Source organism: Sphaeramia orbicularis, chromosome 20, assembly GCF_902148855.1.
Source record: "Sphaeramia orbicularis chromosome 20, fSphaOr1.1, whole genome shotgun sequence".
Taxonomy (NCBI): domain Eukaryota; kingdom Metazoa; phylum Chordata; class Actinopteri; order Kurtiformes; family Apogonidae; genus Sphaeramia; species Sphaeramia orbicularis.
This window is the reverse complement of record NC_043976.1, coordinates 4,759,091-4,774,188: the sequence shown is the minus strand read 5'-3', so window position 1 is coordinate 4,774,188 and position 15,098 is coordinate 4,759,091. Positions and strand designations below refer to the sequence as shown.

Below are 15,098 nucleotides of genomic sequence, written 5' to 3'. Positions count from 1 at the left end.
AATATAAAAAAGGTAAAAGATGTATCAAAAAGTTCCACAAAATATTTTTAGGCATTAACTACTTTTCAGTTCTTGTAAAGGTCAAATAAAGGTGTACTATGGCTAAGATAAACTTACCCTTCCGTCGAGAGCCTCCCCTGTGCTCCATGCTGAGGAGGGGGGGGGGGTGGTGGTGGAAGGGAGTGGGGTCCTACCAGCAATCCCTGGGGTACTCCAGTAACAGGGGGTCCAAAGTCAAGAGATAGTGCTATTGAAGGTGCAGAAGTCAGGAATGCTGCCTGTGCTGCATGGATAATGAGAGGATCAGCTATTTCTGTGGCAGCATGTGTGTGAGTGTTTGTGTGTCTGAAAAGTGGCCTGTGACGACGATGTCAGCGACATCAGCCATGCATCACAAAGCACCCTCACCCTCCCACCGACAGACCTGCACGCACACACACACAGACACACAACTTCTTTTCCACAAATTCCATGCTGTTCTAGTTCTACCCCAGGCGCATGTATGTGTAAGCACGCACAGGAGGAGGAGCCAGAAAAGAGAGGGAAGCAAAAAGCAGTAGTAAAACAGAGACAGACAGTTCAAAGCTAAAGTGGCACAAATAAGAAAATGGATATACACACACATAGGTCAGTCAGGTATAGACAGTGAAGGTAGTGGGTAGGCTTTTTTTTTTTTTTTAACATAAATCATATCCCTTAAGTTGTAGTATTGAGCAATTTCAGAGAATACTTGCCTTTAACTGCCAGCACTATGCAGTAAATCACTCTGAATCAGCAAGTGCTTACTATTTTATACTGCCAGTGTGAGTGAGCAGTTTCATTTGCAACTGACCTCTAGGATGGAAGGCACAGTCAGATCAAAAGAACAACAATACAGCTGGGATATATAACTGTACGTCATACAATGGTATTATATTATATTATATATATATATATATATATATATATATATATATATATATATATATATATATATATATGTCTAAAACTAAAACTTTGGGTTTTTTTGCTTTAAGTGAAATAAAAAGAGTCAAATAAAAATGGAATTAAAATTCCAATAAATGATACAACATGAAATAAAATCAAACCTTGCAACATAAAAACCAACATTGTTCTCATTTTACCTCATTGTTAAGGGTGTGTGGCTTTAATTGTCTTTTCTGTCCATTCTATGCAATTAGAAGCCTATGAATTGTTAATTTATGCACATACAGTACATCCCATGAAGAAGAGCCATTAGTTGGCAGTAAACACTAGAACAAAAATAATTTCCATTTGCTTTAAAAAAAAAAAAAATGCACAAGGCAGATTGACAGCAATAAAGAAATGTATGAGAGTCATTTAGAAGTGAAAGCTCAAAAACGATACAGCTGTCCTAATTCAGCTGAATGCAAAACAACTGTCCTTAGCTCTAATTGTAAAAAGTCACTGATATATTAACTGCAACTTTACTTAGGCATGTGTTCAGATTCTATAAATCAAGACTTTGTCATACTTCAAAACATAAAACCAGAGTAAAGCTAGAACTGGTCAGTTCCTCAAAATGAAAGTGACAAAAGCTAAAGTGATTACAAAAGAAAAAAAAGAAAGACAACAAACACAAACAATAAAAAAAAAAAATCCAGTGTCTAAGAACTCTGATTTCTCTGGACTTGTGCATGCATTTATAAAGAACATATAGTCATCTTAAGTCTGTGTCTTGGGTTGTGTAATTTCTGTTACTATTAATACAAACAGCTAATGTTTCATTCATTCATTCATTCATTTTCTGAACCTGCTTTATCCTCACTAGGGTCACGGGGGTCGCTTGGAGCCTATCCCAGCTACATAGGGGCGAAGGCGGGGTACACCCTGGACATTTCGCCAGTTCATTGCAGGGCTGACATATAGAGACAAACAATCACTTTCACATTCACACCTATGGGCAAGTTAGATTAATCGATTAACCTATCAGTGCATGTCTTTGGATGGTGGGAGGAAGCTGGAGTACCCGGAGAGAACCCACGCAGCTAATGTTTGATTTTTAAAAAAAGCCTCATCTTCTGAAACTACCCAGCAGCCTAAAGAAATTCTTAAGTGGCACCAGGCTTTGTATTCTTCAGTTACACCATGTACACCAAAGCTGAACTCATGTAAGACTGAAGAATGAATAGGAAAGAGCCCACGATTTAGCAGAGGCCGACAGTGGCAGACCAAGCTCTGCTGCCATAGTCATCACCCAAAAGCTTCAGTCAGTGTACCTAGCATTTAGCTCTCCACTGCTACCTTTGTCATGGCTGCACATTAATCCATTTGTCTAAGAGCATGTGAAGTGGGCACTAATCACTTAACCAGATTAAGCTAATCCTGACCTTTTTATAAAACACAGGCTATGTGGCGGAAGACGATATGGTTATGCAGCCACAGACAACCCACAGACTTCTGGCCAGTTAGGTGACTATCCTTCACTGGGCCAAGCCCTGCTGTCATAAAAGGTTGACTGATGGTGGAATTTCAAAGGCAGCTATCATAATGATTGGAGTAGGAAAAAGGCTATTTAATCAACTCACATCACCCCCTTAGGAAAAACAAGGGAAAAGAAAGAGAAAATCAGACATGAACAATGTTTGACTTTAAAACTGGACACCTATTTAATTCACCTTAAAAAATGAAATAAATCTGGATCACTCAACATCAAACTCCAAGTAATTAATTTATACTGAACTGAACATTACACTTAATGTAAGAAAATACAGATGGAAATTGGGTCAGGTACCAAAATTCAAAGCACAACTGAATTGCTTTGTAGTGTTCTAAGAAATGAGAAGTGCCATAATGTCTAAAGAGTAAATGCTATCCATGATACCATATGTCAATACAACATGTGAAACAGCTTTTATACATTTCTATTTGCTGACATTGGCAGTGAAAAACAGGTTTATATTTTATGTTGATAAACTGCTGCAGTTTTTTAAAAAAAAAAGGAGAAGCTGAAAAAGAAAATGAAAGATTTGTACCACAATATGCAATTTTGGTATTTTTTTCTTTTTGTTAAAATAAAAACTTGGAATCAAAGTATTAAAGCCGAGGTACTGGTACCAGTATTGAAATTTTAATTAAAATACTCAGTCCTAGGTAAGAGTAATTTTGACAATTATTTAACCTCAAAATTTGACTTTCGGTTGAGATACTTATTATTACCGATTGGCTTCTAGTGAAGTAAGGGTATGAATCCTGTTTTTATGCACTCAAGACAGTTTAACAGTGTAAAAATAAAACAATTTTCTACAACTTGAAGTATTCTGGCATAAGAGCTTGATAGCATGGTAACTTGTTTCAATATTTTGCTGATTTAAGTATATTTGACAGTATGACATATTTTTATCTTGAAACTAATTGAAATGATTTGATATTTATTTTAACAATATCAGTACACTGATGCATAATTTTTGTATCATAATAACATTTTCAGCGCAGTCCTATTTAATATACCTCTGACAAAAATTAATTAATTCATTTTCTGAACCCACTTCATCCTCACTAGGGTCACGGGGGTCGCTGGAGCCTATCCCAGCTACTGTGGGCGAAGGTGGGGTATACCCTGGACATGTCACAGGGCTGACATATAGAGACAAACAATCACTCTCACATTGATACCTATGGGCAACTTAGATTAATCTGTCAGTGCATGTCTTTGGATGGTGGGAGGAAGCCAGAGTACCCAGAGAGAACCCACACAGACATGGAGAGAACATGCAAACTCCACACAGAAAGATCCCCCATGTTGGAATCGAACCCAGGACCTTCTTGCTGTGAGGCACGAGTGCTATCCATTGCACCGTGTCACCCCTCCAATGAAAATGTATAGGCTAAACACCATCCATTGTATACAGGGGTGCTGATTTACACTTTAAGCTTTGAGTTTTGTTACAAAATCATACCAGGAATTTTAACTAGGCTGTAGTGCTGAGGAAATTCAGTCACTGCCAATAAAGTATTTTGATTCCCAGCCCTGTTGGTGACTGCAAAAGTATTTACTGCAAAAAAGCTGTTGCTGGCTTGTTGTAGCCTTTACTCATGAATGTCACAAACAAGGCAAAACTGAACATCCGCTGCTAGCATCATTAAACTGACAGATGTGTCAATGCAGAGCTTAAAAGCAGGCTATCAAATCACACAGTAAGAAGGATTTAGTATCAAGCTCCACTTGGTTTGATGTTAGATGGCTGCTGTTATACTTACTTTGTGTGCTTATGAGAGTGTGTGCAAAACTGTGTGTGCTGCACTTAATGATGTCCTAAGCCTTTAAACCCTTCAGGTAAACAATGCAGTCTGTTACGCAACATATTGCAGTGGGTGCTAGAGAAAGGACAAAGAGTGGAGAGTGACAGTCTGTATTCACATTAAAACGTTCATGTTACAACAGCTGACTGATCAGATTGACATTGTTAAATGACACTGAGTGACAAGATCCTATTCTACCCATGTTAAAGTGACGATGGATTGACTGGCATTAGAAGCAGACTGACGCAAAAACTGGTGTGATGAGAAAGCAGCTTTCAGTGTGAATGTGAAACTACACTCTGTGCAGTTTACATAAAGAGGAAATGTGTGTAGGAACAATCAAGAAAGTGGTAGATATGTCAGTGAAAAAAAGAGAGGGAGAGAATAGGGGTCAGCTAAGGTGAGTGGGATCAGTGGTACTTAGAGGGCTACTTATACCCAAGTCCTCACTGCCATGGGTTAAAACTTATTATGAGATGTGCAAGAGACAAATTATTTTAATTTGATTTGATACAAAGTGTAAATAACAATAACAATTTTATGACAAATAAAGGTGTAAATTAGGGGTTTTGCAACTTGTCTCACTTTGAAACCCACATTTTTCCTGTATCATTTATTTTTGACTAACTTTTATAGGATGCAAAAAGTGAATAAAGTCAACATTATAACAGTATAAATGTTTTCACTCATTTAAGCTGTTTCAATTATAATTGTTTCCATTTTGATGGTTTCATACTCTCACATGCTAATGTTATGTGCTTTCTAATATTGAGTTAGGTGGATTTTACACTCAGATATAGTAGGTGATGGGTAAGACCTTACTGCTCGATGACATCACGTACATCTTTCTTTTTTTTAAATGATGAATGAGTCCAAAACCATTTATGGATCTGAACATGAACGACAACTTGGAGTCACTAAATGTCACGAATACAAACTAGGACATTTAAATCATAGATGCTCAAAGTTTGGTCTGAAAAAGAAGTTCTAATTAAAAATAACATATTTAGATACATACATGCTGAGACCATTTGAATTTCAACCCACTGAGCTAATATATTATCTGTTTATATCTATATTTATATCTTGCTGTACATTTTAATACTCATTCTATTCTATTCTATTCTGTTTTTTTCTATTCTTATTGTCGATCTCTAAAGACATCTTGCACAAAAACAGATCTGAGCATGCTCGTAATTTTACTGCATACTATTACTATTATACTATTATACCATTTACTTTATATTTCTCTGCATGAGGCAAATAAAACTGTTGAGTCCTCATGACAAACAGTACCAAAAGGCATGTTCCTGCAAATGAGCAGTCTACACCCAAAGCAATGTCCCTTTTTATGGTCACAGGCTGAAAACCGACAAGAGAAAAATGGGTGAAACAGGAAAAAGAAAAGTAGGCTAGTAGTCTACCTTTCTCCTGATGGTGTCACTATCTCACAACATGAAGCCAACATTGTGTACCCATTATACACCAACACAGCTCCCCTCATCACATTCAGTATGTACTGAACGGTATTAATATAAATTGTCAGGAGTGGTCAGTTGTCATGAACATCCAGTGCAGTCACCAATATCAAACCTCAAATAAATAATTTAAAGCTTATTGATCAGTTTTCAATCATCTTCAGGACAAAAATGTCATAGGTCTGCTCATTGCATAATACTCGGGGGCCACCCAGTGTCAGTGCTGGTAAACAATTTGGAAATAAGCCCTTCACCCTAAAAATTCCCTTAATACTGATATAACACTCACATACAAGCCAAAACTAACCAACACTACTATTAAATGCAGCAGCATATATTCTGGATTTGTAATGCATACATACTTGATAATGAAAATGTGGCCACATCAATTAGCTGCCAAAAGCTGCTGGTGACCACAACTGAGAGTGGGAGCATTTTACACTGTAGCTATAAATTCTAGTTGTGTTGTGACCAAATTTATTGCAAATAAATATGTTAATTATAATGGTTTGTTTATGATGGGAAAAACAGAGGCACACAATTTCCTTTGACATCACTCGTCAATGTCAAACCACAATTAAAATAAGCAGTTAATTGCAAAATAAACTTTAAGACAGTGGTTCCTCATTTTTGTGGCTCCAGACCCAAACAGAACACTGGTTTGCCTTTTCATGAATTTGCATTGATCTACATTTTTATAGACTCTTCCACCATCAAAACATTGTTTCTGAAAGTCTCCGTAAGTCATTGTTTTATCTTTTATATCATGTTCTTTTACATCTTTCATGTTTGTTGTTAAATCATTTTTGGCATCTTATATGTAAATTTGATGTTATTAGCTCTTTGATATAGTTTGTTTTGTATTTTTTTTAATCTCATATTCTGTTTGTACAAAATTTTCATTATAAATAAATATTTCAGTAATTGGCTTTGCTTGATCAAGTAACGTAAAACAGAAAAATTTAAGTTACAGTATTCAAGTATTTCAGTATTCTAAATGGCTCATCTTCATGTTTAACAATTGCATTATTTAATAATCATGTAAAATTTCATTTTCATAAAAAAATCTAGGTGCAATAATACTAAGTGTAATGAAATGAAGGGAAATAAGGACTTAGACTGCTAGAACAGGATGCTTTAAGAGAAATTCAAATGGTCTGCCATGTAAACAAAGTCACATGATTGATTCTTTGATAAGAAGCACGTGTGTGTGGGTTGAGACCTTATCAGCCAAAGCATACTGAGAGCAGAGAGCTCGAGGGATCACTGGAGAGGAAATCTGACCAGTGAATGTAATCAGAAACAAATGAGAATTTTGTAACATTTGTCTTTCACTCTATATCCAGACAGCATTTAGATCATTTTATTCAGGCTACTATAGCGTAAATGAAGTTTTGCATTTATGTTGCAACTCTATCAAGTCAGAAAGTTGATGCATTAGAGGCACCAATATGACATTTTACCAAGTATCAGTAGGGGCAGATCCTGCTTCTGACAGAGGCTATTATAAAGGTTTCTCAACTAGGACACTGATCTTTAGGTAAAGTAAAAGTTGAAAAAAAAAAAAAAAAGTTACATTTTCATTATTTATTGATTAATGTATTTATTGATTTATTTGCCATGAAGGGGTGATATAAGCTAATTAATCCACTATCTGCTTTTTCATGCTCAAATATATCATTTTTACACATATAAGCATATAAAAATCCTCTACTGACTCTCAACAGAGAGGTCATATGTAATGCAATGAAAAGCTCATGTTAAAAAAAAATTGCTCAACATTTCCCACAGTAATGCCAACAAGGAGTTGGCCATTTTGGTCTTGATTAAACATCACATAATAAAGTCATTGTTTCCACCCTCTTATCAGAGGTGTGTGGCTCAGCTGCCTCAGACAGTCTATCAAACCGCACTCATTTTTTGACACTGGGAACTAAAGCTACTGTATTGTTCTACTCAGAGCCACCAGACTCCCTTGAAATAGCCAGAATTTTATGAATAGATCCACTTGTTTGATGAATGACACCGCAGTGGTGAGGAGCACTTTAAGGTTTCAGTTTTCTACGAAACAGCTGTGTAACAGGTAAGATAAATTGTAATTTTTCTCCTAAATCTTAAAAAGTGGAAAAAGCCAAATGAAGGGATCAGATCCTCATCTCCTCCTTGCCCGCTCTCAGTCTCTTGGGAAATTTTAAGCACTTCTCAAAATCTTGCAAGGTGCTGGCTGAGGCGCAGAGTTGGGGTGAAGTTACACTTTAATAGCCTTGTTTTCCCTAAAACCCTGTCTGGCTTATGTCAGTCAACATAACAATTTATCTTTAAGCTATACTGTACGATCAGGCGTTTTTACACTTTTCTTTTGTAATCTTAAAATGCTCATAATAACCATGTGGCAAACTAAAATGTAAAACAAATCCACCAGGTTTTGAAACTCAAAAATTTAATGCTCATATATTTCTGCTAAAAGTCTGACCAATCATTTTATGCGGACTGAATAAAATAATGGGCCGAGCTTCCCATCTGTCATCCGTCTCTGCATCCCGCATCAACTACTGGTGCCTCTGAATCTGACTCCATTGACCCATTTCACTTGAGCTGCTCCTACTGTCAAGGGATGTGAATGGACAGGACTCAAATGCACGGTTCTGAAAGGAAAAAACGGATGTATTAACAGAAACAACAACCAAAGGGAATAAACAGAAAAACCTGATTGCAGCAGTCAGAGTCCGGAGCGTGAAGGATAGTGATAAAGTCTAAGGGCCTCATGTATAAAGACTTGCATGGATTTCATACTGAAACCTGGCATATGCTTAAATCCAGAACACTCCCTATGCACAAAAATACAGATCCTGAATCAAGTACATTTCCTTTACACATCCCAATTAGCGTGGAACTGGCCGCATCTGTTGGAGTACCAGACTCCTCCCTCTCCATGCCCACATTTAAATATGCAAAATAATATAAACAGGGTCTGCAGGTGGGTTTCCCTCTAGGACTCCCCTCTACATGATCAGATGATGATGTCAAGGTGGTTGTGAAGTGGAAAACTGCTGACCACCCACTGGCAAAGCGGACATGGGGGGGGGCTCAGCCCGTTTGAGCAGAGCACATGACTCGGATCATCCCCGAGGTAATTATATATTTTGCATTTGTGTAAGTCACACATTTCTTCATTGTACAGGTCATACAATAGCCTGATCACAGCCAAACAAAACACAGGTTCATGTGTAATTATGCCAGGATACCAAAGAGGAAATCAAAGACTTCGACTCATGTTTAATCACTCAATTTATTTTAAATTGACAATGCATCTCACCGTCTTGGTGAGACGCAGTCCCAGCGGGACAGTCTAAAACACTAAATGTGAACAGGCCTTTAGATTACACCTTGGCTGGGCCGACTAACGGTGTGCCCAAATTAAATGTCCCCAAATTAGTGTCCCCAAATTAAAAATAAAAAAAGGCCAGAGCAGAGTGTAAACGAAAGTATTGACTCACTCGCCCCTGCTTTTTTCCTCCCGTAAAACACATCGGTTATAATATACAAGGCTTGTTCATAACGACAGAGAAAACATTGACAACAACAACACATATGTACCGAACAGGAAAGCACAAGTATTCATGCTTCCCGCAGAAGTCATATTTTGTGATAACGTTAGCACAAACACAGAATCCAAATGCAGAACTCCGACAACAAAAGTTAGTTCCAAAAGGTTTATTGTTCACATACAGGTGAAAAAATATAATTAGTGACAGAATCTTGAGGATAATGGTTGGGGATTTTCTCCTCAGATTCGTCCTCCGGATCGAGGGCAGCAGCCCGTCTCCCCGAGCGGTGTTAGGAGTCTTTTCCCCGACTGGGGAAAAGCAAAGGGAGGTCAGGGACGGAAACAGGTCATACACAGGCAGGCCAACAATCGAGCAACAGGACATAAGGACTAGGCAAACTCACGTACCGGTAGTCAGGGCGAGAAGGTCAAAACCAGATCAGATGAGGCAGACAAAAACCGACAGGGATCAGGCAGAAGACGAAAAACCGAGGAATCCAAAACAGGTCAAAAAACAGGCAAGCAAACGAACAAATGAGGTCAAGTACGCTGGTCTGAACTACTGGAGTTACAAACTGGCGACTGACAAGGGGAAAAGACAGGGTTTAAATACACAAAAGGGAGGGAAGACAACTAGACACAGGTGAAGCAAATTAGGGCGGAGACAGGTAATCAGGACAGAGGTCAGGATGAGCGGGGAACAGGAAGTAAAGACGACAGACAAGACACATGAGGGAAAACTTAACAAAATAAAATAGGAAGTGACACACAAAACATAAAAGACAGACAAGACCAGACTATTGTCTGGCAGCAGGTATGACATATTTGCGCCGTTTGATTGGTCTAAATCACCCGTTTCGGCCAATGAGAGGTGATGAGAGCTTGGAGATTGACTCGTACGTTGTACGCCAAAGGTTTTCTCTCAACAACCATGCCTCGTGGGCGACCTATAAGTTCAGGCCGCTCACATAACAAACGCAGTGAAACATATGACATATGAATTATCTGCCTGCATGCAGTCCTGTGATTTTGGAATTAAAATCAGCTGGCCATATGCTGATCAATACTTCTGAAAATTAGACTTGTGGAATCCATGCCTTCATACTCTTGAATATATCTGAAATAGTCTGAGAAAACAGGAATTACTGTTGAAAAATCTAATCCCGCACCCACCCCCTCCGCCGATTCCAGCATCTGATGTGCCCAAATTAAGGTAATCTAAAGCCCTGGTGAAAAAGATTCACATAGCTTAATGTCTGCAAACAGTCATCACCAAATTATGCATGGACATCCGTAATCATATCCACCCTCACCTCTCCAAAAATCAAAACCATGAGATTGGTGATGATTGATCGCAGTTTTCAGGCATTAAGCTATGTTATGTTTTTACATAAAGCATTTTAGACTGTCCCATCCCAGATCGTCTCACAGACCCCCCAACCCCAACTTATAAATGTTCTCATAGACATCAACACTACATTAAATGCATTTATCAACAGTAAATTTTGTGTCCTTGTCTCTTGTGTCCTTGTCTCTTTATATGGTTGTTGCCAAGCATTGATGGGTCCAGGGTTCGTCTGGTTCATCTGGTTGGTCTGGTGGGGGGATGTGCTGCTCTGGCAGTAGGATGGCATTCAGGTGTTTTAATTGTTCATCTATGTGTCTCTGACGTGCACATCGCTCTGGGGAATGACCTTTTTCACATTATTAACAGTTTCCCTGTATCACCCCTAAGTGTTGCCAATGGTTCAAAAGCACTAGAAATGTGTGTACACCAGCCATGGAGTTGGCATGGAGCACCACACATTTCCACGGTCATTTCATTCTTGATACATCTGAACGTGAGTGTGGAAAGCCACGTTTTTGTGCACACGCTGTATTGGACAGATGGACGGGTGTTCTCTATAACTCTCTCTCAAATTGCACTCAGTACACACAGGCTGCAAAGTTGCATAAACAGAACAGGATCATGAGACTGCACAGTTTTAAACAATGATATAAATAAAACAAATAATATGAATCTAAGCAAAATCTTAGATTTATACTAATCATTGGCTTACTTTATCCTAATATCTAATTTTATTGAATACCTAAAAACATCCTGTCAAATTTCAGTGACTGATGTGCATGTTTTTAATTCTTTATTAAGGTTATTTCATAAGTTTTGTATGTGTTACCCCATACCTCCACATAATATGTTAGGTATCAAAATGTGAGGGAGCAGTACAGTATGTAAAGTGAGTTTTTGTTCACTGTGTACTTCATTTTATGTCGTATTGCAATTGTTTTTGAGACTTTGTTTTTATATTATCTATATGTGTTTTCCAGTTGAGTCTATTGTCTATAATGGTTGAGATTGTTTCCATTAGTTCTATTACTGCCAACACGGTGGCTTATTGCTGGGCCATTACATCCTTGGCTCTTTATTACCTTTGATGGTATGTGATTGTTGTTGTTTACCATGTTGGTCTGTCACTCCCATTACCATTATTGATATGTAATTATTGTTGAAACATATTGTATTATAAGTTATGCAGACTATTACTTAGATAGCTACTATGTGTAATAGACATGATTTTTCCTGATCTGTTTACTATCTGTTATTTACATTATTAGGACTCTAAACAGATGCAACTTTATAATTAAGGAAGCCAAAGTAATGTGTTATGTTGTATAAATTAGAGGTGGGAGTGGGATTTAATAGGTTTTCTTCTTCCCACTCTTTTTGAAGCAAAACATATTAAATTCATTTTGTTATTACTAGTGTACATGGCAATCGCTATATTGTCTTGATCACCTCTATTTATTAATGTATTTGCTCTGTTTTTCCTTCTGCTCAAAACAAATAAATGAATGAATGAAAATGAAAGAATGAGCTCGTGGTTCTGAAACCCTTCTTTCTTTTTAACCCTTACTGACAGTACACTCCCACCAACCCATTACATCACAGACACAAAGGACATCAAAACTCTAACAAACTTTGACAAATAGCTGAAATAAATCAAAATGTGAGTACATGAACTGAATGAAACCCCAAAGTGTTTTGCAGTCATTTTAATAAAAAGCTAAAGTTTAAACAGTCAACACTCATACAGACAGGCCACTGTTAGAACTATGCATTTAGCAAATAACTATTTGGGGGTGTATTATAATAAACTGATCATGACCCATGTAGTTTCATATTGCATATGGAACAAGAAGAACTGAGTAATGTGGCCAACAAATGCACAGCACCAGAGTTCAGCAACTTTGCAGGATCATGTTGGACACACTCAGTGCAAATAACCTAAAGCAGAGAGTTTCCACACCAATCCACTGTCATGGCCCTGTATACAAGAGGGTCTATGAAGGCTTGACTCTTCAACAATTATTCCTAAAATGCCTTAGCTGTGTCAACTTCATGTTCAGTTTGCCACTTCCCACTGTGGGTCACATGACTGAAATGACTAAAATGCCACAGCCCGTACTGTCAAAAACATTTATGTAAAGGCATGATCACAGGTCATAATGTTTCCACATCAGAAAAAAAATATCAGAATTTCTGGAGACTTTAAGTAGCTCCCCTCTGAAAAGATCTTGCTATGTATTTTAGACATTTGCAAAAGTCAAGGGACTTAAAAAAAGATGCAGACAGAAAGGCATAGATGACGGCTTTAAACAGAACCAGACCTGCCAAGGAAATAAACAGGAACCACATGTGCTGGACATATGGATCAACGTACAAACGAAGAAAGAACACACTTGGCACTTGTTGTGATCACCTGCTTAGTTTCCTTGAAAACCATACAAAATAAGGCTCTCCTACTGTAGCGACAAAGTGAACATTGTGATGTTACAAAATTGACCTTTATAATCCAGAAATTTATTAGCGTGAAACTCAGCCAGTACCAATGAAGCACAGTTGACATCAGTTAAACACAGAGGTTATTTAACCACTGGATGTAACTGCAATTCCCATTAAAAAAAAACAAAAAAAACCCAATTATGTTATGCGCAATGGGCCAACTCATTGTGGCCCATTGCGCAGAGAACCGCATTACCATGACTGAAGGTAAGGCTTGAGAAGTACACCTGAATGATTGCACTCTTGCCTACTTCCACAATGGTTCCTCAAGTTAACTGAAGAAAATTCTGCCTTGTGCAGCCGGAAAAAGGGTTCATTACAGCAAGACATGGCAGGCAAAAATATTGATTTTACATGCAGTGGTCAATTTTGAGATTGACTAGTGGGCTAGTTTTTTCCTTCTTTCAAGTTGCTATAGAGAAAATGTTGAAAATACACAAAGATGTTTATTTTATTTCAGTTTCTCCCAAGTTTACCAAGAAGTTAGCATTCCAACGCAACATGCCGAGTTTCTTCTGTTTACTGAAGTCTGTCATGACCGCTATCGTAAAGCTGAGTCTCCTGCACAACGCTATGCTTTCTATCAGTAACCACTCGTGAATGTCCAAAGGGGGATTTAATGCTAATGACAAAATCTCACTGGCTACTGCTGGTTTCTGCTAACATGACTCACTTCGACGCATCACGTGGTGTAGAAAGCAGCGATTGCACCTTGCAAAATATGAAAAGGGAAAGCAATCTATTGGATTAGCAGAAAAACCACCAGGAAGCAGCAGATCTGACCGTAAACTGTCTTTGGGAAACTGGGAGGGGTTTAATGACTGTACCACACAGCAGTGGCTGATTATGCATGTTGCACTTCTCAGTGAACTGATACATGATCGCTTGTGCCCAATTGTGCTGCATCGGGTCTTTTTATAAACATCGAATCTTTAGGAAGACTTTATAAAGCTTTGACATCTACTGCTGGTCTTGTTCTGTGTCCATACAACTGTCTAGTGTGGGTTTTGTCAGCAACTTTGTGCATGATATGCCAATGTTAATTCATTGAGTTACTGCAGCTGTAGGCCTTATATACCTGCCATGTTATTAAATAATAAATTTTCATGAACTTGAAATATTCTAAGTTATTATTACTATGAGCCTGAGCATTTATTGTTTTGGTTTGCTATAGAAATGCACTAAATTCCCCTATTAAAATCTTTAAATGCTGTTTTCTCAAAATGAGCTTTTGTCATTCACCAGTATAAACATCTCAGCCTGTGTAGCACCTATGTACACCAGACTTTCCAGTTATACACTTAGCAGTATTCTGAAGATAATTACAAAGGGATTTGCTAATAAAGTATTAGTGGCCTGATTTATGTGACATTTCAATCAAGAAAATATGGCAAAAATTGATTTTTTTTAAGGCTATGGACAGTATATTTTGATTTCCTAGGTAATGAAAGCAGATATCCAAAAATCCCTCGGTAATCTTTTTTCATCTTGTGAGTAAACAAAATGAAAGAAGAATTTTGCACCTGGCTATATTATATGTTCAGATCTATCTAACAAAAATATATGCCAAATTGTGCATATTTAATGAGATAATACCTAATTTTTCTATAATTAAACATACATATTTCAAAAACTTGTAATACTTTTTTTTCATACTTGTGTTTCATACTTGTGAATACCTGTACTGTCTCACCTTAAAAAATAAAATACAAATCATTGACAAATGCTGATGCAGATTTTGTTTAATTGTAGGGCTATTTTTAGGAATGAGAAGACATTGAAAATCTGTCTAAGCAAGTTGTGACTATCAAAATAAAATCCTATTAGCATCCATATTATGGCATGCTAATGGGACAGACAGCTGATCATCTGAGGAAATCCTACAGACCAATAACAATACTTAATGGCTTACTGTAATGCTGGAATATCCAAAGACATCAGCATTGATCAGTTACATTAGTCAGTA

General features: G+C 37.5%; 1 protein-coding gene across 6 annotated transcripts in view; it reads right to left on the bottom strand.

The window, feature by feature from the left end:
* The window catches only part of slc12a7b (solute carrier family 12 member 7b), a 101,689-nt gene that overhangs the window by 44,936 nt on the left and 41,655 nt on the right, over window positions 1-15,098 (bottom strand). Inside the window, exon 1 of one of the 6 annotated variants that reach the window (XM_030122832.1) lies at window positions 118-348. The exons of the other annotated variants lie outside the window; for them this stretch is intronic. Within the exon in view, the coding sequence (XP_029978692.1) occupies window positions 118-148 (31 nt within the window). The 5' untranslated portion in view covers window positions 149-348. Of the gene's footprint in view, window positions 1-117; window positions 349-15,098 lie in introns of those variants that run through there. 6 annotated transcript variants of the gene reach the window in all.